At 38.7% G+C, this 24,542-nt stretch overlaps 1 protein-coding gene and 1 long non-coding RNA gene across 4 annotated transcripts in view; one reads left to right on the top strand and one right to left on the bottom strand.

Moving 5' to 3' along the window:
- Positions 1–191: 191 nt before the first annotated feature.
- Positions 192–23,867, top strand: LOC138829060 (uncharacterized). 2 transcript variants are annotated; one of them, XR_011372479.1, is made up of 4 exons: positions 192–301; positions 378–425; positions 20,915–20,981; positions 23,627–23,867. It is a non-coding gene; the product is annotated as an uncharacterized lncRNA (long non-coding RNA). The 2 variants fall into 2 exon arrangements; XR_011372478.1 differs by lacking the exon at positions 23,627–23,867 and having other exon boundaries at positions 20,915–21,001.
- Gen1 (GEN1 Holliday junction 5' flap endonuclease) overlaps positions 18,621–24,542 on the bottom strand; it is a 28,659-nt gene continuing 22,737 nt past the window's right edge. For both annotated transcript variants that reach the window (XM_070025030.1, XM_070025029.1), the window contains 3 exons: positions 22,582–22,643; positions 20,887–21,030; positions 18,621–20,206 (listed from right to left, as the gene is read on the bottom strand). In XM_070025030.1, the coding sequence (XP_069881131.1) occupies positions 18,897–20,206; positions 20,887–21,030; positions 22,582–22,643 (1,516 nt within the window). In that variant the 3' untranslated portion in view covers positions 18,621–18,896. The remainder of the gene's footprint in view (positions 20,207–20,886; positions 21,031–22,581; positions 22,644–24,542) is intronic.

The following is a 24,542-nucleotide window of genomic DNA, read 5'->3' as shown; positions in this document are numbered from 1 at the left end:
TCTTGTGATAAAACTACCATTAAGTAGCAGAATCAAGACTATCACCGGGGAAAGGACTAGGGAATCCCCCTCCAGGAACATTTGAAACGTAAGAGTGTCATGAATGGTTCTCTTTGTTGTTCAGACCAGAAGGAGGGGCAAGACATCGCTTTCAAGAACAGCTGCATGGTGGGCTGGGACTGTGTGTCGGCCACACACTCAAATGGCACCTGCTGTTGTCTTTAGGAGCCAGACAGCAGTTGCCAGGGGATGGCTTCAAACCGAACAAAGGAAATGGAATCCTGTGATAATGACTGTGCCCGTATGTATGTGCACGATGTTCTTAGTTCTCAGAGTTCAAAGTGTTCTAAAGATATAATCTAATTATTCCCCCCCAGGAAGGCCAGGCTTGCTGAGCACAAGCGAGAAAGCCAGGCAGAGAGAAGGTAAGTGTTTTTTAAAGTAGCCTTTGTGGAACATTCTTAAGAAGGGTATGGAGCATCTTGGGGGGCTGCCCAAGCCTTTCAATTCTTGTGCTGTCATTTGAAATAGACACTGCAGAAGTCCCTTCTTGGCAAAGCTGGGAGCCCTAGGTGGGGTCTGCACTGAAGAGTGAACAATGGGACCAGAGATGACTCCTCTGACACACCAGCTATTCCTTCCTATTGGATGGCTTTTAACTTTTATCTTCTTAGGTCCTGACAGTGCCTGCTGAGAAGTCCCCAGTATATTTCTTTTCTTTCTATAAAATAATAATGCCATTTTACCTCCCATGTTTCTCTTATTCCACTCTTGATTTTCCTTTTCTTGGTGTCTGTGGAAGACATGTAGCCTAATGTAAGACTTTCCTGCTCTGTCCCCTTACTAGGCTACCAGTTGGGGAAAAAGGGGGAGTTCACTTGTCATTACTTTCATTGTCTTCCTCTTGGCCTATATATGATAGATATGTATGCAACACCCATTTGTTAGAACTATGGCTTTGACTCTGGGCTGCATGCTTGCTGGGCAGGCATTCTACAGCTGAGCTATGTCCATAACCCTTTTTGTCCTGGTTATTTTTAAGGCAGGAAATTTGGAAAATAATGATCCCTCGCTGCCCAGATGTGTGCTTCAATGGTGACCCACCTATTTTAGGCTTGGTGCCCTAGTTGAGCTGTCAGACACAGGCAACCAAGCCCAGCATCTTTCCATTAAATGGTGCCTCTCACACTTTTCTCTGGGCTGCCTCTAACTCCATTGCTTCCATTCTCACCCTTCCATGTGCCAGGATTAAAGGCCTGAGCCACAGTGTTTGATTTCTTTTAAACTCACATTTCTGCTTTAAATGATCCTCTGTATGGTGAGATTCATTTGTGAATAGTGAGGAACTTTTATGAGTTCTTTCTGTGCATTTTGAGTAGTACTTTATGGCATGGAATAACACACAACCTGCAAAGGAGGGACTATCCTACTCATGTTTCAAAGCTGAAGAATTTATGGCTTAAAGAGATAAAGTAACTTGCTTCAAGTTACTTCATAAGCTAGTGGTCCAAGAACATAACTATTTGCTATAGTATTTTCCATAAGAGACCAAAATTCCTTTTAAGAAGTATACAAGATATACTAGTTATTGCAAATAAGGGAAACCATAGGACCTATGTTTCTTTGGGCCTGGCTTACTTCACTTAATATAATTTTTTCCAAGTCTTTCCATTTCCTAACAAATGGGGGCAATGTCATTCTTTTTGATGGAGGCATAGAATGCCATTACTGAGGGGCATCTGGGTTGGTTCCATATCTTAGCTATGGTAAATAATGCAGCAATAAACATAGTTGTGCTGGTAGCTTTAGTATGGTCTTGTTTGTGATCATTCAGGTAAATGCCCCAAAAGTGGGATTTCTGGGTCATAGGGGAGCTCTATGTGGAGTCTGAGAAACCTCCATACTACTTTCCAAGGTCGTCGAACAAGTTTATAGTCCCACCAACAATGCAGTAGGGTTCCCTTCTGTCTACATCCCTTCCAGCATCTGCTGTTATTAGAGTTCTTGATTATAGCCATTCTAACTGGGGTGAAGTGGTATCTCAGTGTTGTTTTGATTTGCATTTCTTTTATGACTAGGGAGGTTGAGCATTTCTTCATGTGTCTATTGGCCATCCTTCTTTCCTCTTCAGAGAAGTTTCTCTGTAAGTCTTTAGGTGAAATGAACTCCAAGATAAGGACTCAAATAGTTTTCTTTCTTGCTATTGTTTCTAATATATTTATAAGATGATTTCTTTGTTGCTTTGTATGTCCCTCCCCCACGGTATAACCCCTGATTTTACTGTATTTGATGTTGGTATAATTTGTGGAGGGGAATGGAAAAAGCAAATTGTTCAAATAGGGATACAGGTGGACCCACTGCAACAATGAGATGTACAAGATGTTATGTCGAAAAACGAACTTTACAATTTTGGTGATGGGGGAGGTGGGTGGGGGGGAATGGGAGGGCAGAGGAAACAGAGGAGGAAGCAACAATGCTTGATAAGAAATGTACTTATTACCTTGCTCATGTAATTGTAACCCCTCTGTACAGTATTTTCAGAATAAAAAATCTTATAATAAAAACAAATAATAAATAAAATAAAAAAGGAAGTATGCAAGAGAAGGGTATTGATATAATACAAGTTTCAAATAAATTGATGGCCAGGAATTTAGAAAATAATGATCCTCTCTAAAGTCTGCCCCTTGCCACCATCATCTGGGACTGATAGGGTCAGCTGAGGGTTGGGGAAGCCTTGGGCACTCTATTAATAAAGTATAGCATTGCTCCAGCCTCTCTGCATTGAGTATTTGACCTAAGGATGGGGCCTGAACTCTGATTTCCTCAGAAGATTTCCTGGAAAGCTGTGATCATGTGTCTGTGAGCACTGCTTTAGCATAGACACATGATCACAGCCTTAGCCTGAGAAGCAACACTTTATTGGCAAAGGCAATAACTCTTTTTTTTTTTTTTTTTTTCTAACTGCACCAATTGTAGCTGAGCTATGAAGTAAGCCAGTGAAATCTGGGAAGCCTGTGGCCAGGGCTTGAACTGACTCGACCTGTTTTTCAGAAGAAATCTGTAGTAGCTTGGTTTTAGAAACTTCCTTGCTCACATTATAAGTTGATCAAACTGCTTTGGCAGTGAATATAGCAAGGGCGGGGTGGGGGCGGTCACTGAGTATGTAGCTCAGAGCCCTACTGTCTTTTGTATGCACTGTCTATAACTCCACAGGGCAGAAAGCAAGAGGTAATGATATCTGCTCCACTCCACTCCACTCCCACATCCGGTGTCCTTGAGCTTTGGAAAAGAAATCTGCTTTGGAGTCTTCTTTGATTAAAAGGGAAGTATGTATCATCTCCGTTGACACTATGCCTTCAAACATCTAGCCAAAAAATCCCCAAGGATAGTCTCTGGAAGGAATTTGGAATTTGCTCAGCTCAGGGTTTGTGTGTGTGTGTGTGTGTGTGTGTGTGTGTGTGTGTGTGTGTGTGTGTGTGTGTGTGTGTGTGTGTGTGTGTGTGTGTGTGTGTGTGTGTGTGTGTGTGTGTGTGTGTGAAAATACCATACAGAGGGGTTACAATTACATGGGCAAGGTAGCAGGGTTTGTTTTTTAAATAAGTTTTTTATTGTAAAAATACTGTACAGAGGGGTTACAGTTACATGAGCAAGGTAATGAGTACATTTCTTATCAAGTACTGTTGCTTCCCCTTTGTTTTTCCCCTACCATACCTTCCTTCCCACCTCCACAACTACCCCCCCCCCAATTGTAAAGTTCATTTTTCAACATAATGTCTTGTACATCTCATTGTTAGAATGGGTCAACCTGTATCTCTATTTAAAATTTTTGTTTTTTCCCCTCCCCTCCCCAAATTATACCAACATCAAATACAGTGAAAACAGGGGTTATACTGTGGGGGAGAAACATACAAAGCAACCAAAAAATCATATGGTACCTTATAAATACATTAGAAACAATAGCAAGAAAGAAAATACCACTGTGTCCCTATGTTGGGGTTCATTTCACTTAAGTTTATCTTATCTTGTCATATGTACATAGCTTTTGACCTTTTCTACTTGTCCCAGACATATACTAGTTATTGCAAATAAGGGAAACCATGGGACCTATGTTTCGTTGGGCCTGTTTACTTCACTTAATTGGAAAGCAGTATGGAGGTTCCTCAAAAGACTCCACATAGAGCTCCCCCACTATGACCCAGAAATCCCACTTCAGGGCATTTACCCAAATGATCACAAACAGGACCATACTAAGCTACCAGCACAACTATGTTTATTGCAGCATTATTTACCATAGCTAAGACATGGAACCAACCCTAATGCCCCTCAGTAGATGAATGGATCAAGAAAATGTGATATTATATATATATATATATATATATATATATATATATATATATATGCCTCCATAAGAAAGAATGGCATTGCCCCATTTGTTAGGAAATGGAAAGACTTGGGAAAAAAATCAGCTCAGGGTTGTTTTTTATTTCCTCCTCCTCCTCCTCCTCCTCTTCCTCTTCCTCCTTCTCCTCCTCCTGCTCCTCCTCCTCCTCTTTTGTCAGTACTGGAGTTCGAACTCAGAGCTTCATACTTTCTCAACTTTTTTATTTAGATGGTGCTATTTGAACCACACTTCCAACCCTTCTTTTTTCTATTGATTTTGAAGATGGGGTCTGGCAGATTTTCCTGCCTGAACTGGCCTCAAACTGCCATCATCAGGAAGTCATCCTCCTAAGTAGCTAGGTATGAGCCCTGGTACCCGGCTTGGCTCAGATGCTTTCTAAATATTTGTCATGTGCTGTTTCTTCGCAGAATCCTGAGTCAGAGGTCACAGGCTTTGCTTCAAAGAACCAGCACTGTGCTCTCTAGTATAGTGTCCACACACGTGGCTATGGAGCAACTGGACAAGTAGCCAGAACTGGAACTGGCTGAAACTGACACTGAATCCCAAATATGTAATATGAATAAGAAGTATAAAGTATCTCATTAGTAATTTTTGAATTTTGAAAATGCTGAAATACCATTTTGAATATACTGCATTTATATTATTTCAATGAATTTCACTTGTTTATTCTACAAGTGTGGCTACTAGAAAGGTAGATTAGATATGTAGCTGGCTTTGTAATTCTGTTGCACAGTGTTAGTGGATAAGTGTCACACGAAGAGAGGGAGGATACTTCAAAGTAAGGATTCTGCAAAAAGTACTAGGTGAGAATAGAGCAGAGGAATTTCAGTTGTGGGCCCACGAAGGCTTTGTGGGAAACAGTGGACATAGAAGTAAGGATAGGTGAGGATAGGTGATCAAAAGGCATCCTACTCATTAATTTGTATGTTAAATTAAAACCCTGTTTACAACTACCTGAAGATAATTTTAGAGGAATTAAAAAGAAGAAGTACGGTCAGGATTATAAGGGCAGAGCCGGTGTGAGATATAGCTGGGGGATTTTGGCCTCAGTCAGTTGGAAGACTGGAACAGTTAGGTAGTGCTACATTCCTCCTCAGTTTCCGATCTGATTGCCCATCATAATTACTTGGTTGACAGTCCCCTGGGCTTGCCCCAAACTCTATGAGCCAGGATTCATTGTTGTAAGGCATAGATATCCCTGCTTCCCAAAGTTTTGGGGTGATCCCCTTACAGCTCATCTGAACCTGGTTTTGGGGCACTGTGTGTAGACATACACTGCAAAAATGGTCACCTCTGTTGAAAGAGCAGCCACAAGTGAGCTTTCCATAGTCCACAGCTAGCCATGATCCCCTCTGTTCTTGTAGTACGTCCTTTGAGGAGAGGCACCAAGCAAGAAGCATCCAAAACACAGAGGTCAGAGCAACCTTCACAGGCAGCAGGTGGGCTGGCACATGTGCCTTAGGGGTGGGAGAGTTCAGGGCCTGGTCAGTCTCTACTCTCCTCAGCTGCCAACTACGTAACTCATGAAATGGCACTTCCTACACACACAGGGACAGCAGAAATTTCAGCAGGCTAGACTATGATCACTCTGATCAGTGATCTCAACTTCTTCATAGTCTCAAAAGCCCTTTATAATAAGCAGGGTGCCATTGGCTCATGTCTATAATCCTAGCTACTCAGGAGGCTGAAATCTGAGGATTTCAGTTTGAAGCCAGCCCAGGCAGGAAAGTCCACAGGACTCTTATCTCCAGCATTATGACTCAAGAGATATAGTGCTAGCCTTAAAAAAAAGGTCAGGGACAGCACCCAGACCCTGACTTCAAGCCCCAGGTGTAGACAGAGCCTTTTATAGCCATATTAAATTAAAAGAAGAGCAGAACAAGGCTGAGGCTGGCATTATATTTCTGTAATAAGATGGGATAAGGAAAGGGGGAGAGAGAATACTTATTCTGTGTTTGGTGAATAAAACTGAAACAAAATGTCCCACTTTTTTCTCCCCTCACCATTTTTCCCTCATTATCTTCCTGTCACATCTCTCTCTCTCTCCCTAATATAACCATATGATAGGTGTAGTCCAAAGACCTCTTAAATCATAATCTCTTGGGGGTAGGTTCTAATAATCTGCTTTCATTAAAAATAACCTCTTAGATAAGTTCTTTAAGACTTAAGAATTCTAAACTCTTAGATAAGTTCTATAAGTTCAGTTAGATAAGTTCTGTAAGTTCTGTAAGATCAGTTCTGTAATGACTACCATCGAGTGCTACTTATTGGCTTACAGGTTAATAATCTTGACTTACTGACTTGGCACCTGCTCTAGGACATACCACCCAAAAGTATTTTCCTCTTTGATGCTGATCACTTCTCATTTCTGCCCTAAGTGCATCCCTTTGCTGTGCAAAGTGTCCGTCCGTGCCTTTTTTTTCCTTGGCAGAAGAGATAAGACCTCCTTCACAGAGTGTACTGGGCCAATTTTGTTCTTGAAAATGTCTTTCTTCCAGATTGATTCAGTCAACATGCAACACACATTTCCCATGAACTGTATCTATAACTTCCTCAGAAATATAACTTTATGACTATGCACTAGAGCCACAGAGAGAACCAGTCCCTGGCCTGGGAGCTCACTGTCTAACTTTCTTATTGAGAAAGTTCAGAAACAAGTTTCAGATATGGAAAAAACTGCATGTATTTTACTGGTATATGTGTGTGTGTGTGTGTGTGTGTGTGTGTGTGTGTGTGTGTGTGTGTGTGTGTGTGTGTGTGGTTTTAAAGGTTTTGCTTAACTCCCAAAGGGCTAAGAGCTACTTAACCTTGGGCTGATAACAATGACAAATGCTTCCTAATAATAGAAAATGTCATCACTGACAAGTTCACAAAATAATGCCAACTAGTGATCTTTAAAAGCACTGTCCTTAGCAGGCCAACTATTTTGCTTTGAAGGGTAAAGATGAGACGGAGAAAAATGCTGTAGGTAGAGAGGTCAAAGTTTTTGTAGAGGTACATCACAGCCAGTCCATGAGGGTCTGTTCTAATGATAGCTAGACAAGTGTAGATTTCATTTCCAACTAGGATTTAGTATAGAGAGATAGTCAGGCCAATTTCTTGTAAGAAATAATCAGTGAGTTGCACCTTTAGAGAAACTGGGATTGGGCCACAGATAGCTGATTAGGATTCAAAGCCACTATCCATTGTTCTAAATGCTGGACCCAAAGTTGCAAGTTTGACCAGGGAATCACTGAGGAGAACATAAGAATGCCCAATCCACCTCTAAATCTACCCTGGGCACAACAACAGGTAGATTTTACTTCTGAAGCTGTTTTTCCTGAGAGGGATTTTTCCTCTGTGGGGTCAGAGTCCTTGTGGAGAGAATAGAAAGAATATGTAGGATTCTCAACCTTATCCCCAGGAAGGCATGATCCTCAGGATTTTTACAAGGACCTGTGGTGGGGGAGAGGCAGGACCTGGTCCCATTTTGGATTAGAGGTGGGATGGGAAGAGAATGGGAGCTGCGGCTAGAGCTTTGAACATGATCTCTCAACCTCAACAGGAACACTCAGCAACTAGCGGTGACTGTCTTATGGCTCTCCATTTGGCACTTCTAAAGCCCCCTCTTCAAGGGTGGGAGGTAGATTCTCTAAGGAGCAAAGGAACTTGCAGAGTCCTCTGACTTGTCACACACAGACTCCGAAAGTGTCAGAAGAGGTTGCGTGTCACTAAGTCCTCCTCCCTGTATTTCAGCAGACTTGGATTGCTGTAAAAACCAGGAAGGAGATTTAGGGTTGCAGACTTGGCTTCCTTAAATCATAAAATGACTGAATGTACCTTGTGATGTTAGCTTATTGCTTTGTCACAGGGGCAAATTTCACAGTTCACCTGATTACCTCAGGCTGCATATTTGGTTTTGCTAGTCACCTGAGCTCAGATTCTTGCTTCCCAGGCCACTGTGTGGAACCTTGAGTCATTTAGTCCTCTGACCCAGTGCTTATCTGGGACACAAGAATAATGCCGAATCCTACCCCACTGGCTTCTACTGACCAGTTAAAAAAAAGTGCCTAAACCACTGTCTTGTCTCATTTGTCTTTCATGGTTAGCATATCAGGTTTTGTGTTTAGGACATCAGTTACATTGCCTAAGTCATTCTCTAAACCTCACTTTCATTGGTGGCTGTCAGGAAATTCGAAGTTCTGATATTCTGAGCTTATTTTCAATAGGCTTTCTTTGGAGAGAGACTCTGTTCCATGGATTCAAGGTGACAGGTCCAAACCCAGACATGCAGCTGTTAGTTCTAGTGATCTGTGTGAAAGAAGAGTAAAAGGAGAGGGAGAAGTTAGAGCTCACGAAGAGCTGCAAAAGAAAAGACAGCTGCAAGTCTGTCCTCAAGTAAATCAAATTGTGACATTTATTGGGCTATTTCCAGATAACACTAGCAGGAAGCCTGGAATACAGGATTACTTTTTCCAAGAAGGATCTTAGTTAAGAAGACTGCAGTAGCCAACTTTGTCTACCTGAGTTAGCTCAGCCTAACCAAAGGGTTTAGAAAGCACTCAGATAAAGGTTTTAGTTCTGTCTCTCCAAGTTGCTTAGTGATTTGGGACAGGCTATTTAACCTGTTTGAGCCCTATTTTCTCCTCAATTTTTAAAAACAGGTAAATATAATATCAGTTGCAGGGGAATTACAGGTGTGAGGAATTAAAAACACTTGATAGGTAGTTGGAATTTGATTAAGTAGGAGCTCCATTGCTATGAGAACATTGTATCAGAGCACACATCACTGAATCCTCTACATCTGGAGCAATCATTTCTCCAGTCCATCTAGTACAGGATGAACAACTGAGGGAGGGGGGAGACAGGCAGCAAGGCTAGGGTCGCTGGGAGAGAGGAGAAAGGAGATCAAAAGGCCTATAAATATCTGTCGAACTTTAAAATGCAAATCCCCTGCCTGTGGCCCCGTTGGGTTCAAATCTTTCATTATCACCCTTCTGAGAAGGGCTTGAGAGAAAGAAAGAAAAAAAGAGAGAAGTTAATTATACTCTTTCTCTCCATAGAACATTTTGATTTGCTGAGTGAGGTTCTGTGGCGAAGCCTGAGTATGTGGTAAATGTTTCATTAAACTCAGATCTGGAAATGTGGACAGTTAAGAAGCTAACTTCAGACAGGTTCCTATGAATACACTATGAGTTCCTCAAGGAAAGCAGATTGTCTAAATCTTACACTGGCTACTGTCCTCTGAATAACTGGCTGGCTAAGTAGATGTAAATTCTGAGCATACTAAGTCTTTTCACTGGCTGGCCACCTGGCTCTCAGGTATTTCTTCTTCATACTGCCTTGGAAGTCATGACAGCAGTGGCTCTCAAAAGGTGCAGCTGTGATTTTTCCTGAAACTCCAGTGGGCTGGAAAGCCTTCTTCCAGTGGCCATGACTCTATGCAGCTTCAACAACCTGGTCATGTTGGGTATGGCATGGGAGCTTTAGCCTAACATTCCCCCGAGGATGTGGCCTGCTCTTATGAGTACCACAGTTGGTGGCTGATTTCTGTAGAAAGCTCAAGGTGAGTGTTCTACCTCTTTGAGCCACAGCACTACTTCTGGTTTTCTGGTGGTTAATTGGAGAGAAAGAGTCTTACTGACTTTCCTGCCCCGGCTGGCTTCATACCACGATTCTCAGATCTCAGCCTCCCCAGTTGCTAGGATTATAGGCGTTAGCCACCAGTGTCCGGCTCCTTTTCCTTCACATATTATATGGAGTCTCTTGTTTCTAGGAAGAGATTCATCTTGTCTATATTCTGATGACCTCTGATAGCAATCTCTTCTATCACTACCAAGAGTGAGTGAGTTTCTTGGGCATTGGTGGTTTACACCTGTAATCCTAGCTACTGAAAAGGCTGAGGGCTGAGGATCTCAGTTCAAAGCCAGACCAGGAAGAAAAGTCCATGAGACTCTATCTCCAATTAAAAAGCCAGAAGTGAAGGTGTGGCTCGAGTTGTAGAATGGCAGACCTTAGCAAAAAAGCCAAGTGAGAATATGAGCCCTAATACCAGTACACATACAAAAAATGAGTCAGCCATCACAACTAAGTTATGAATGTCTTGAAGGGAGGGATCAGGTATTATTCCTGTACATTCTGCATCAGGTGCCGCTCAAAACTGAATTTACCTCAAAATTAAAGCATATTGGTGTTTAAAGCATGGGTTTTGGCTTCCCATGGGTTTTAGTTCAAAGGTTAATTAATTAATTATGTATGCATGAAGTGAATGTTAAAGAGAATAAATGGAAGTCTATTCTCTTATGTTGATACTATGGGGATGGGAGAAATGTGAGCCAGAAAAAAAAAAAAATCAAATCATTCATTGAGGATATAACGCAGGACAAAAGGCAAATGAGAAGGCTTGGGGATATAAGGAGGAAGTGGCTGATTAGCTCCTGGTCACAGAAGTAGTCACTGAAGCTGAGAGTAGAGTGATGATAAAAGTCTTACTACACAAGGTCCTTCTGAAAGTCAGAGGGAACAGCAAATATAAGAGTCACACTGTGGGGCTGGGAAGTGGCTCAGTGGTAGAGCGCTTGCCTTGCATGCATGAGGCCCTGGGTTGATTCCTCAGCACCACATAAGCAAAAAGAAAAATGCCGGAAAGTGGCGCCGTGGCTCAAGTGGTAGAGCACTAGCCTTGAGCTGAAGAGCTGAGCGATAGTGCCCAGGCCCAGAGTTCAGGCCCCATGACCGGACCCCCCCCAAAAAAACAAATAAATAAAAAGTGTCACACTGTGGAGTGAGGCTGATGCATTTAAGAAAAGTAAGTTGAGCAGAGGCAGATGGTGGAAGACAGGTGAGGGAGGTGGGCAGTCAAGCAGGACCTTACAGGCTCTGGAAGGAAGGTAGGATGTGTACTGAGATGGTACGTCATGAAGCATTCACACAGGGGTGGGTTAGAATGTAATCTGTCTGCACTAGATTCACCTGACTGGTTCATAGGCTATTGGAGGTATATGAGTGTTTTGAAGCAGAAAGATCGTTTAGAAAGTTCTTTTACTGGTTCCTACAGATGAGCATGACACTTGGCTTTTGGAGGTGGCAATATAGCTGCAAGATTTGTGTTCTAACAGTGGGACCTCAGGCATGCTGTTTTACTTCCTTGGGTTGCTTTCAAGATAAATGAAAAATCCATGTAAGGTGACTAATAAAGGGCCTGGTTAGTCGCAGGCTTTGTGTGAAGATGATTCACATAAGAAATGAACACTAAAATGGTGATGCTTGGTGGAGCGCTACCTGAGAACACTCTGTCTTTGGTAAGTGGAGCTGAGAGGAGATGTACCTTCTAGGTGGTTTGGAAGCCTGCCTATTTCTCTCATCTTCACATAGCAGTATGTGTGAGTTGACTGTACCAATTGTTTTGTTTTTTAATTCTGAAAATATAAATAAGCTTTGAGATAATTTAAGTGTTCCTAAGACTGTGTTGCTGAGATCACAAATTACTCCTATTTAGTAGTCATTCTACAAATCGTTAGATACCACTGCATTCTGGTGGCTGCTTTCCTTAATGCTGTCTTGGACTTAGCCATATAGAGTATATAGAAACCTCAATTCTTGCCAAGGGAAGCTAGGAATTGGGAGTGAGTTGTAATCAAGTTTAGAGTTTAGAGTAGCTCTGCGTTCAAATTTTGATGTTGATAAGTTGACCTTGGATAAACCTCCTCACATGTAAATAGGGGACAAAAGTGCCTGCGTTTCAGAGATTTTTGCGGGCTATACATGAGGTGTTTGAAAAACAACCACAATATAAACATTCAATGTCTGTCTGTCTTCTAAGACTCACTAATGCTTTGTGTTATACTTTCTAAATGTCATGAACCTTATTCATACTCAGTTGTGCTCAGTATTCTCCCTTTTTTCTTCTTCATATCTAAGTAGGGACAATCACTGCCTAAAAAAATTGTAGATTCTGGGCTGGGAAGGTGGCTCAGTGGTAGAGCGCTTGCCTTGCATGCCTGAGGCCCTGGGTTCGATTCCTCAGCACCACATAAGCAAAAAAAAAGAAAAAGAAAAAAATTGTATATTATAATGGAACACATTTCAAAGACATCATTTTTGGCTCATGAATAGACAGCAAATAAGTTAATAATGCAGTTGGGCACTAGTGACTAGCTCCTGTAATCCTAGCTGCTCAAGGCTGAGATCTAAGGATCACAGTTCAAAGCCAGCAAAAATCCAGAAACAGAGGCATGGCTCAAGTGGTAGAATACCAGCCTTGAGCAAAAAAGTCATAGGCAGCACCCAGGCCCTGATTTCAAGCCCCAGGCCCAGCACACATGTACATATAAAAAGTCAATAATGCTAAATTTATACATGGGGAAGTCTTTCAAAGGACAGTTGAGAGTAAACAGAGCATGATCCTCCCTTTCCAGGAGAGAAGTGAGGTGGCTGCTCAGCGTAGCTAGTCTATAGCAGAATCAGGATAGTGACCCAGCCCACTGACTCCCATGTTTAAGAACATGTTCTTTGGTTTGTCTCACAGGATGTAGACGTAGACTAGTTGAATTAAGTTCTGACACCTCTCCTGGAACTATCCCAGCTGTGAAGTTGTGAGGCCCTCACAGGGCCTAGATTACAGAGGTCTGTGCCTAGACAACCAACACTATAATAATAAACTGTTGGGCTTCAGGCATTCGATCAGCATTTTCGGTTGAACACAAATAAGGATTTATAGTCTACCTTCACATGGGTGGTGGTTAGAAACATTTGTAAGGATAACTCTTTCAGACTTCACTTCCTATTGAAAGGCTGGAATCTGTTGAACAATAGATGAAGAGACTTCAGTTAATGATAATGGAAACTTTAGGGGAGTCTTTTTTTATTGGATCAAAGAATTCTAAAATAGTCTTTGTCATTTTGAGAGGTCAATCTTTTTTTTGGGGGGGGCATCTTCGCATAGAATAACAGGTAAGCTTTGGAGCTTATAAATAGAAGCATTAGCAAATAACTGTCATCCTGCCCACAGAAGGGCTAGTCTCTTTAGCTGATGACTGCCTCCAGGCGATTTATTGGATTTATCTGGCCTGGCATGAAGGGTATTTGTTCTGACAAGCAGCAAAGGTCTACATTTTTAGACTATTATCAGGGTGCACACTATATAGTGACTTTGTATCCTGTCCCTTTAAAGACAAGGTGGCAAGTCCTTGAAAGAGGCTAATGCAAGCTGTTAGCTGAGCCTGATAAAAGCTTTTCCTGGCTAAGAAGGTGATAAACATTGCCACGTTAATCTGCAGATGAAAGGAGGCTGCCTTAGCAATATTATTTAAGCTGTTTGACCCTAAGTGTTACAGCACAACAGGAACAACAGTTCATTTAGCCCCTTCACTTTCAGAGAGCAAGCATCTCACCAGGGCATCTTAAGACACCTAAAGGTGACTGGTGATCAAGCTGATGGAGGGAATCATCCAATTGGCTTTGGTGTCTCCTCACAAGGAGCCAAAGAACTAAAGACACTGAATTCACTACCAGTCAATCAGCCTGCACTCACTGAATGCTCTGACAAGTCCCTCTATTGGATGCTACAGATTAGAAATACAAGATGAGTTCTCAGTCTGGTGTGGGAGACAAAAATGCAAATCAAGGCAACATCATTTGCAGGTAATAGTTGAGAGAAATATATAATAGCAGACATCCATAGAAGCAATATAAATCTGGTAGAGAAGACCATTTACACTCTAGTCATTAATGAGTAAGGAAGAATAGATGAAGCAGAAATAGGTACTAAATTCCCAGCAGGGCTCTGAGAGAACGAGAATCTGATTTGATCCCTATGCCTAGTGATGTCTTATCATTGGGTGGGAATGGGGGACAAGGAAACTGACACATTCTCAGAAGAGTGGAATTATGCTTCCTACCTTGTAGAAGCCCCATTACTCTACAAGTACTACTGCTGGTAGAGTGGGATGGGGAAAGTCATCCATACATCTAGTAGTTATTGTGAAAACCAAAGATCTAAAACCTTTGCTTTCACTAACTTTATATTCTAGTTTGGGAAATAGATGGTAAAAGGACAAAATAATAATAATAATAATGATAATAGTAAACTCCCAAACAACCCACATAACATTTATGCCAGACACTAGAAAGTGTAAAGAAAAGTGGGCTGGGAAGGTGGCTCAGTGGTAGAGCGCTTGCCTTGCATGCCTGAAGCCCTGGGTTTGATTCCTCAGCACCACATAAGCAAAAAGAAAAAAGCTGGAAGTGGCGCTGTGGCCTAGGCCCAGAGTTCAGGCCCCACGACCAGACCCCCTCCCCCCCAAAAAAAGAAAAATATAACTGGAGCAGGGTGGAGTAACAGAGAAGAAAAAAAAGAAGACTGTGAGGTGATATATGAGGCAAAAAGTGAATGAAGCATGAAAACATAAATATAGGGAATTATCTTTATCAATGAAATTGGGAATTTGAGGATTAGTTCCAGCCTTGTCTACTTGGGGCACCAGCATGTTACATACAGAAAGCTTGAACTTTGCACAAAGCATGTACTCAATAACTATGTTAGTTTATTGGGTTAATATGGGTTACAGCAAGTACATTTTTTTTCCTAGTATTAACCTTAGCTCAAAAGTTACCATTTAGAATCTTTCAGTGCTACTCAAGAAAGTTTCCTATTTGTTGAAAACACCTCCTCTGACACCATCATACTACCTCCAACAAAAGGGTTATAATAATCGCATTTTTTTACCCAAAGGGCAGTATTTGTCTGTATTTGACCTGAAATCATATCTGAAAGTTATTTTTTTCTTCCAAATGATGTTAACCAACGCAGCTATCATTTACAGAGTATCTTAATGTTCCAGTGCAGGCGGGTGTGCTCTAAACATAAGCAGCTTTATAGGACACAATTTGCCATTGAATCTCTAGTGCCCAGTCCAATGTCTGTCACATAAGAAATGGTATACAGATAGTTATATAAAAGAGTTTCATATAAGTTAGGAAAGAACTGTGGTGTCATGAGAAAATCTATCAGAAAAGTGCCTAAAACTAGGCATGAGCCAAAGGCCTGAGTCAAAAAAAAGGCCTTTCTCGGTTTGAACTTTCGAAGAAAAACAAAATCCCAAGAACTAAAGACTGATCTTATGAAACCTAGGCTAGGCAGACTTGAACAGGGCACTAATACACAAAACAAATGAAAAACAAAAACAAAAACTAGAACAGTTCCAGGTTCTGAGTAGCTTGAGGCAGATCTTGAACAAAGTATTTCAGAGACAAGAGAGCCAATGAAGCACTAAAAACATTAAAAGCAATGTATGATAAAAAAAAAAAAAAAAGATACACAAGTAACAAGATCATCCAGGGATCAGTATTCTGTAAAAGGATTGGTCTGAACAAGACAATTTCCTGAAAAGTAAAAGGTGATATGAGTGCATACATTTTATACCTGGATGAGTTTTAGAGCAAAATGAATCCAGATTTCATTCTTACTATTTTCATATAAAAAACAAAAAACAAAACTCATGAAACTCTAAATATTGTCTCTGCCTAGACTGGATGATTCTAAAATATCTATCCAGGATAATGGATGACAAACCAAGGCAGACATCTAGGAAAATGTTTTAATGGGACTTTTATCCTTGAGTAATCAAAACATTACAATATAGCACCATGGAGTTATAGAGGTCATAAGAATTTTATATAGAATTTAATGGAGTACTTATACTCAGCACCAGTCAGTACTCAATACATATAGGCTTCCTTTTCCTTGGCAATTTGGATTACTTCTATCTCTTGACTATCATGAGTAATATTATGGATGAATGTTTATACATAAGTTTTGATATGGGTACATATTTTCATTTCACTTTGAGATACACTTGGGAGAACTTCTGGGTGACTGTGACTAATGATTTGAGGATTAGGCTAAGTGGCTGCCCCATTTTGTCCTTTCACAAAAGCAGGCAATGAGGGTTCCAATTCTTCACATCCTCATTACCCTCTTCATAATGAACATTTCAGCCATCTTACTGGGCATGATGTTTTCGGTTTGCACTTTTGTGATGACTTATGGTGAAGGGAATTGTTAAGTATATTAAGTATACTTATGTGGTATTTGTGTATCTTTGATGAAGTATATATTTGGATACTTTACTCATGTTTGTTAGTTTTGTTATTAAGTTTATATAAATCCCTTTTCATATCTATGATTTGGAAATATTTCCTCCCATTTTAAAATGTTTTCTTTTCTTTTCTTTCTTTCTTTTTTTTTTTTTTTTTTTTTTTTTTTGCCAATACTGGGGTTTGAATTGAAGACTTCATGCTTGCTAGGCAGACACTACCACTTCAGTTACATATGTAGAATAATTTTTCCCCTTGGTTTTCAGATAGGGATTTATGTTTAGCCTAGGCTAGAAAGTTGCATTTTTGTACCTATACCTCTTGCATAGCTGGAATCACAGATGTGTACGACCACACCTTGTTTGTTGAGATGGGGTCAAAATAACCTTTCGTGCTTGGTCTGGCCTCAGATGGAACTGCAATCATCTCAAGTAGCTGGGATTTCAGAAGTGAATCATCAAGTCTGTGTCTTGTTACATAATGGTGTCCTTTGAAACATGAATGTTTTGATGAAGTTAATTTACTATTTTTTTTGCATATGGATTTAGTGCTGTTTTTAAGAAAACTGTGTAACTCAAAGTCACAATTTGTCTGTTTTTAGTTGTCTCACAATGTTAGCTCAAAGTTTTTTGATGCAATTTTAATTATAGTACAGGGCAGGGATTAATCATGTGAACAGCTAATAATCCCAGTAGCATTTACCAATTGTATACATTTGTATACATGTATACATTGGTAAATTTCTGGACTCTAAGAGCCACTACGTGATCTTCATTAACTTGGCATTTGGTTTTGAAATCAGGAAGGGGGAGCCCTTGATTTCTTTTCAAGATCATCTAAATATTCTGTCTCTTAAATTTCCATGTGTTAGAATTGGCTTGCCAGTTTCTATAAAAACCAGCATCAAATGATACTGCATTAAAACTGAAGATCAGCAAAGTATTTCTAAAGTATTTTCTTCGTTTTAAATTGAAATTCTTTAAACTTTTCATTTGGTAAACTTTTATTTTCCTGTTTTGGGAGTACAGAAATACAACTGATTTTTATGTAACATTATGTCCTGCTGAACCCATCTATGAGCTTCAATAGATTTCTTTTAATGGATTCTTTAGGCTTTCCAATATTCAAAATGATGATTTGCCAATAAGGCTTTGTTTCCATATGTGGATGCCTTTTTGGAATTTTTACAAAACAATCTTTATCAGTATTAATGTAAGTCATGTATAGATTTTTTTTTAAAGAAAAGGGGAAGAAAAATGTACCATAGGAAAAATTAAAAGTAGAATATACCACAGAATTAGAATAGTTCCCATAACATTACTGTATTACTCATTAGCTGTGTGATCCTCAGTAGGTTTTCAATCCTTTTCTGGTTATGCATTTAATTTTTCAAATCTTTTTCTACTTGCAATATCTATGAATTTCTGCGGATATATAGAGTAATTTTCCTCAGTTTATTCAGCAATCACAAACTTCTTTTTTCAATTGACCATCCTCTCTTTTTCATTTTGTCCCTTACTATGGAGAATAATATTATCAAAGGTGGGAGAGTAAAGTAAAGGTATACTCACAGAGAGAAAACAGTATAATAGCCGGGTGCTGGTGGCTCACGCCTATAATCCTAGCTACTCAGGAGGCTGAGATCTGAGGATCGCGGTTCAAAGCCAGCCCAGGCAGGAGAGACCGTGAAACTCCTGTCTCCAATAAACCACTAGAAAACCGGAAGTGGCGCTGTAGCTCAAGTGGTAGAGTGCTCTCCTTGAGCTGAAGAGCTGAGGGACAGCACCCAGGCCCAGAGTTCAAGCCCCATGACCGACCAAAAAAAAAAAAAAAAAAAAAAGAAAAAGAAAACAGTATAATAGAAGGTACAGGAAGATGGAAATGAAGAGTTACCTTCTTGGGAACAAATGCTTCAGAGGATTGGAGAAGGAAAAGTAAAATTGAACAAATGGATAACATTTATTCTGTCAGATAATTATTAATATTTTAAACTATAAAGCATGATCTATAAGCATACATATATATGTATATATATATATGTATAAACTTTTTGTTGGTTGTGAGGCCTGGGCGCTGTCCCTCAGCTCTTCAGCTCAAGGCTAGCACTCTACCACTTGAGCCACAGTGCCACTTCCAGCTTTTTCTGCTTAAGTGGTACTGAGGAATCAAAGCCAGGGCCTCATGCATGCAAGGCAAGCACTCTTCCACTGAGCTACCTTCCCAGCCCAATGAGCATATTTTTAAATGGTAAAAAATGTCTTAAAATACATTATCTGGAGTTGTCACTAAAATTTTAAATTACAATTTGATTAAAATGGATGTTTCATGACATATAAAATCATATTAACTTTTCTATTAAAATCAGATATCATGCTTCTGCTAATGCCAAGAGCAATAGAGTATGTTGTATTTATTTCTTTTAAATTTCATTTAAAGTGTTTTGGAACCTTAGTTTTAATCGTTGGCGTAAAGGAAGAGGACTATCCAAACAAGTTTCAGGATCATCGTCTTTCTTAAAAAACCTCTGATAACTTTTTACTGTATCTGGGAAACAGTTTTCTTCATTTCTAGCTGTCTTATAAGATTCAACAGGCAGTTCAGTTTCTTTAGTACTACTGAATTTGTTGTAGCCACTTTCTTTCAATTGGGGGTTATTTTTCTGAGTACTGTGCTTTACGTTTCGAGTCGTGTTCTTTGGTTTCCAAAACGTTGGGTCACTTTCTTCATCAGAGGAGTATTTGTCAAGGCAAACACTGCTCTTCACAATTTTCCTAGTGGTTTGCTTGTCTTTTCTACTGTGATCTAAAGCAGTAATTGGTGGCCCGATGTGAACATTGGAGGTCTTTACTAGTGGGTTATTGACAGTATACGGTAGAGAAGTATTCATCTTACACTTTTCTTGAAACAGCTGGTCTCCTTTTAGAACTTCAGAGATTCTGGACTCATTTTGCAACTGAATTCCTGCAAGATCATTTGAAAGATGCAATGGACAAGCAAAATTATTATTAATCCTGTGTGATTCTTTTTCCCTTGATAAGGATACTGTTTTGAGGCCCACATCTGGTTGTGCATTGCTTTTGGCATATGCTAATTTTATATTTATTCGTTCCTTTAAAGGCAAATCCTGAAGATATAAATTAGTAATACCAGAGAGAAGATGCTCTTCAGGACTAATCTTCTGAAGATCCCCACCCAACACTTTATTGCTTGTGGTGCAATTTTCTGATTCGCATGGGAATTGTTCTGGGATATTTTCAAAGCCATGAGAGATGGCTGCTAGCTCTGATTGAAGTTCTGGTTTTAAGTTGTGAGAGAATGTAGCCCTTTGATTATCTGGAGAATTACTAAAAGAAGTATCTTCCCAGTTAATAGTGCTCAAATGTAGATTAGCAATCACAGATATACTATGAGATGAAGTATTGGGTTGATTAGATTCTGAAATTAGAGACTTATTAACATCTTTAATTGGCTCTGTAATAAAAAGCCTTGGAGAAGGCGTTAACTGTTCTTGTATATTCAAACAAGGAGCATCTTCATGTAAAAGTAAGCTGTTCAGAGAGGCAGAAAGAGGTTCCTGTGGTAATAGAGAATGAGAAGAAATTTCCAAATTTAACTTGGAATTCTGCTTAGGAAAAACTTCACACAAGGGTTTTAAAGTCAAAGGTGACTGAAAAGTTATTACATCATCTGATTGTGGCAAATTGTTTTCTTTAGGCTTAACTTTCATACCTGAAAAGAAAAAAAAGTATAATTAATACTTATTTCTATTCCTTAACTTAGATTAAAAAATGAAGAGTTCAGATAAGAAACTATAGTAGCCACTTTTGCCTTTGTTCCCCCTTCAGTGCATTCACAGAAAAGTTGTCAAACATTATCCTTTGGAAACTGTGGTTATTGAGTTGTGTTCCTCACTGAGTTGCAAGAAATAAAATGCATTTATAACTAAAAAAAGTCCTATTTTGCTTTAAAACTGGTATAAACATTATTATTAACACCTGGTTGAGTAGACTCAGAGATAGACAGTATACTCCTAGCTTTTCAGCTAGGAGTGTTGGGGATATAGCAAAATGGGAGGGTGCTTGCCTAGCACTGCAAATGAAGTTTAACAGTCATGAATACACACACACACACACACACACACACACACACACACACACACACACACACACACACACACACACACACACACACACACACACACACACACACACACACACACACACACACACACACACACACACACACACACACACACACACACACACACACAGAGTTCATGAAGACAAGGAAGAATATCATACTACTTTTATTCTTTATTTCATAGAACTTTCACCAAATTTAGACAAGATAAACTCAACAGAAAAGAGGGAACTAGTGTGGTGTATATAGCTAGCCAGCCCAATACTTACTTTTTTGTTTCTTCCCTTTAACTTCCAGCTTTTGTTTTTGGTAAAGAGCAACGATCTCAGGATAGGCTGCTTGAAACAGTGATTCTTCTTCAACTGTAAGTAGACCAAGTTCTCCAGGTTGTTTTTCTTCTATAGCATAATGTTCTAAAAGATCAAAAAGAAAGCAAAGCAACCTTAATTACAGATAGGAAAAATAATTTTTTCCAGGTCAATAAGTTTACCAACAAGTTTAACTAAATCATCCACAAATTGGTCATTCATTGTAAATTTTGCTTTGTAACATGATTTATCTAATAGTCTGTTGATACAAGGAAGGAATTTATTTTCTTTTGCCTGGCAAAAGCTAAAAGGAGATTCCTTCAAGTTAAGGCTTTAAATTCTCTTCTCTCAAAGATGGCAGCAGCAGCGTTGAGTATAAAAATGTTTTCTTTGGATACAGGTGGTTGGTTTTTAGTTGAGGAAGTCTACTAAAAAAGGGATTTGTTTTGTAAAACTTTAACATCAACTTTCTTTAAGTGATAGTTTCTGAAAAGAACAGAATTGAACAGGGCATTCAAAAAGACTACAATTTCCTAGACTGCTATTTCAGAGGTATTCTCTCTCTCTTTTCCTTGCTTATGGTTTATGGCACTGGAGATGGAACCAAGTGGGAGTTAGAAAAATGCTCTATCACTGAGCTATACCCTCAGTCTTCCTGGAGGATATTCTCAATTTTACTGGATTGATATGAATCTGAAAAACAAAAACAAGAATGTCAGGTGTAAACTAACAATATGATATGTAAGTGGTAGGTTAGACTTTTGTATTTATTCTACATGTGGGAAAAATGTATGAGAATCCAAATTATAATGAAGATATCAAAAACAAAAAGCATAAAAATAGAAATCATATGATCTTAACATGTTTCTCACACTAGCTTGGGATATATTTCCTCCCTTAGAGGAAAGTTCTATAGGATGAAGGGACTTGAGTGTCAGACAGGGATGACACACTGTCAAACTGCCTAAATCTCTCTGTCTGGAAAGTTTATTAATTAGTGGAATTGTTGCAACACAATTTTCAAAATCTTTCAGCCTCCTATCTTCCTATTATGGCCTAGATTCGTTTATCTAATTCTTTATAATTTTATTCTTCCAAGTTCACTACAAAATATTTGAACAAATCTACCTTTATTAATCTACTACTTATTAATTTAAAAGCCAAATAGAAATGAGTTTGGGATCACTTTCCATTTTAAATTATCTGTGTTTTACTTGCCTCTAGTTTGTGAGCTAAGTCAGAGTTTAAAGTTTCTTTCTGTAGGAAAAATGAGGTTTTAAAAAATATACTATTATAAATTCTCATGAACTAAACAGAGTAAAGAGGAAGAGTAATCTAGCTACTATTTAGCAGACTTGATTGCTCTAAATCAGGTTATACATGAAATTTGATAACCAGACCATTTGTAGAAGGCTTTTCTTAAGAAAGATAAGTCAAAACCCTTTGGGCATAACTTTCCTAATCATTGCAAAAGAAAGGTTAAACACATAACTTAAAGTTTATATTTATTACTAATCAAGGTCTCTAAAATAACATGAGTAAATGAAGAAGCAGATGGTGAATATATGACCAAATATATGATATATATATATATATATCAAAACATATATGATCAAATGTTGTAAATAAAAGATTTTTCTCACTGTAAATACATACCAGGCTTTTCCCATTCTATTTCAAAACAACGGACTCCATTTCTGATTCGGGGCTTGACAATCCTGAAAAATAAAGTTATCCACTGAGGTCTAAGTGTATGAGGTTGTTAGGAACTTTCAATCATAGATTGAATAATTCATTTTTTATTCATCTTTTATTCTAAGTAAAGATATAATGAGTTACTGTCAGTTATTTCTTTAAGTAGTTTATTGAAGAGTAAAAAAAAATTTTTTTTTTGCTGCCAGTCCTAGGGATTGAACTCAGGGACAGTGTGCAATCTCTAACTTGCTTTTGGTCAAGGCTAGTGCTCCACCATTTGAGCAACAGCATTACTTCAGCATTTTCTGAGTAGTTTATTAGAGATAAGTCTCACAGACTTTTCTGACAGGGTTGACTTTGAACTGGGACCTTCAGATCTCAGCCTCCTGAGTAGTTAGGATTATATGTGTAAGCCACCTGTGCCTGGCTTCAAAGGGTATGTTTTTTGTAAGGTGTACAGTATATCACGTGAGGCATTCTCAGTGATTGCTCCTTTTATTTTTCTATAATAGCAACATAATATACAATATGCATATGATATATTGGATATTAATATTACAATATTAATATATAATAATCTTTTCTATGATGATTTTTGTTTTAAAGTCTACTTGGTTTCATTACTTTAGTAGACATTTGCCAATAAATCTTCTTAAATCTGTTTTGAATGCTGTATAGCATTCAAATATTTTATAGCATTGTTTTGCCTGTTCCTTATAAACACAATATTGCTGAACTTTACTCATCTAATATAATCAGTATTTTAATAGATAAAGTTTAATCTATCTACATTTACTGTGACTATTGTTGTTTCTGGGCTGATTGATTCATAAGTCTTATTTTGGCTTTCGTTTTTTTTTTTTTAATTGTAAATTCCTGTTTCCCTGATTTGACCCTTTCTATTATTTTCCCTTCATGTTTAATATCTATAATTCACTGGATTTGCTTATTGTGCCTTATACTTGTAGTATGATTTGATCGAAGAACATTTTGTCTTACATTTTAGAAAACTCAAGATATGAACTCTTCAAAAGTAACTTCTCATGCTATATGCATGCATGAAAATAGAACAATGGAACTTGTTGACAAAACTTTAAGATTGAGAAAGAATGGAAGCAGGACTTGAATGCCATACACACTGTATGTGTGTGTAGAAATATCAATGAGCACCAGCTCCCATACAACAGATTATTGCTAGCAAAAATAACAAATAAGTAAACCATTTCTCCACTTTTCTATTAGCTTCTAAAAATATACTGGAAATAAATTATTATGTAGGTCAAATATTCTCAAGTGTTTTTTATCTGAGTCTTTAAGATGTCTTCTCTCTGATTTGATCAGCACTATGCTTCAATTTCCTAATTTACTTTGACCAAGTTTATCCAGAGTCCCATTTATTGCTTTTTATTTAAACAACCTGTTCTCTTAGGACTTCTTTTTCTTTCTAATCTGGAGTGAACTCATGATGCAATTGCTGTTTTCTGATCTATTGGATTTTTCATATTCGATGTGTTTGTTTTTTTATTTTTTTTGTATTTTATCTCTGCCCTCACTTCTACCTCTAATCCTTTGTCGAATACTTCCAGTATGTTTTGGTTGGTGTTTTAATTAACTATCCCAGCCTCTACTCAGATAGGAACAGAGAAATTCTAGCCTTACTGGAAATAAGGCTGCTTCCATCAAACTTCTTGCATTTTTGGTTTCTGCTTATCCTTTAACTTTTGGTGATTTATCTCTACTGCTGCTGCTGTTCTGAATCCAAGGCCTTATTTCTGTCTCCTCGTAAACTTTATCCTCTTGTTCCTTTTCTGGTTCATAGAAATAATTAACTTGTTAATAAGCCTTGTTATATGTATTCTTTTTGCATTATCTCTAATTACTAGATAACAGAGTATGCCTTACTATGTTGCCCTGTGAGCCCT

This window comes from Dipodomys merriami, unplaced genomic scaffold, assembly GCF_024711535.1.
Source record: "Dipodomys merriami isolate MVZ:Mamm:240054 unplaced genomic scaffold, mDipMer1.0.p SCAF_17, whole genome shotgun sequence".
Taxonomy (NCBI): domain Eukaryota; kingdom Metazoa; phylum Chordata; class Mammalia; order Rodentia; family Heteromyidae; genus Dipodomys; species Dipodomys merriami.
The sequence above is the reverse complement of the archived record's forward strand: the minus strand, read 5'-3'. Positions and strand labels throughout refer to the sequence as shown.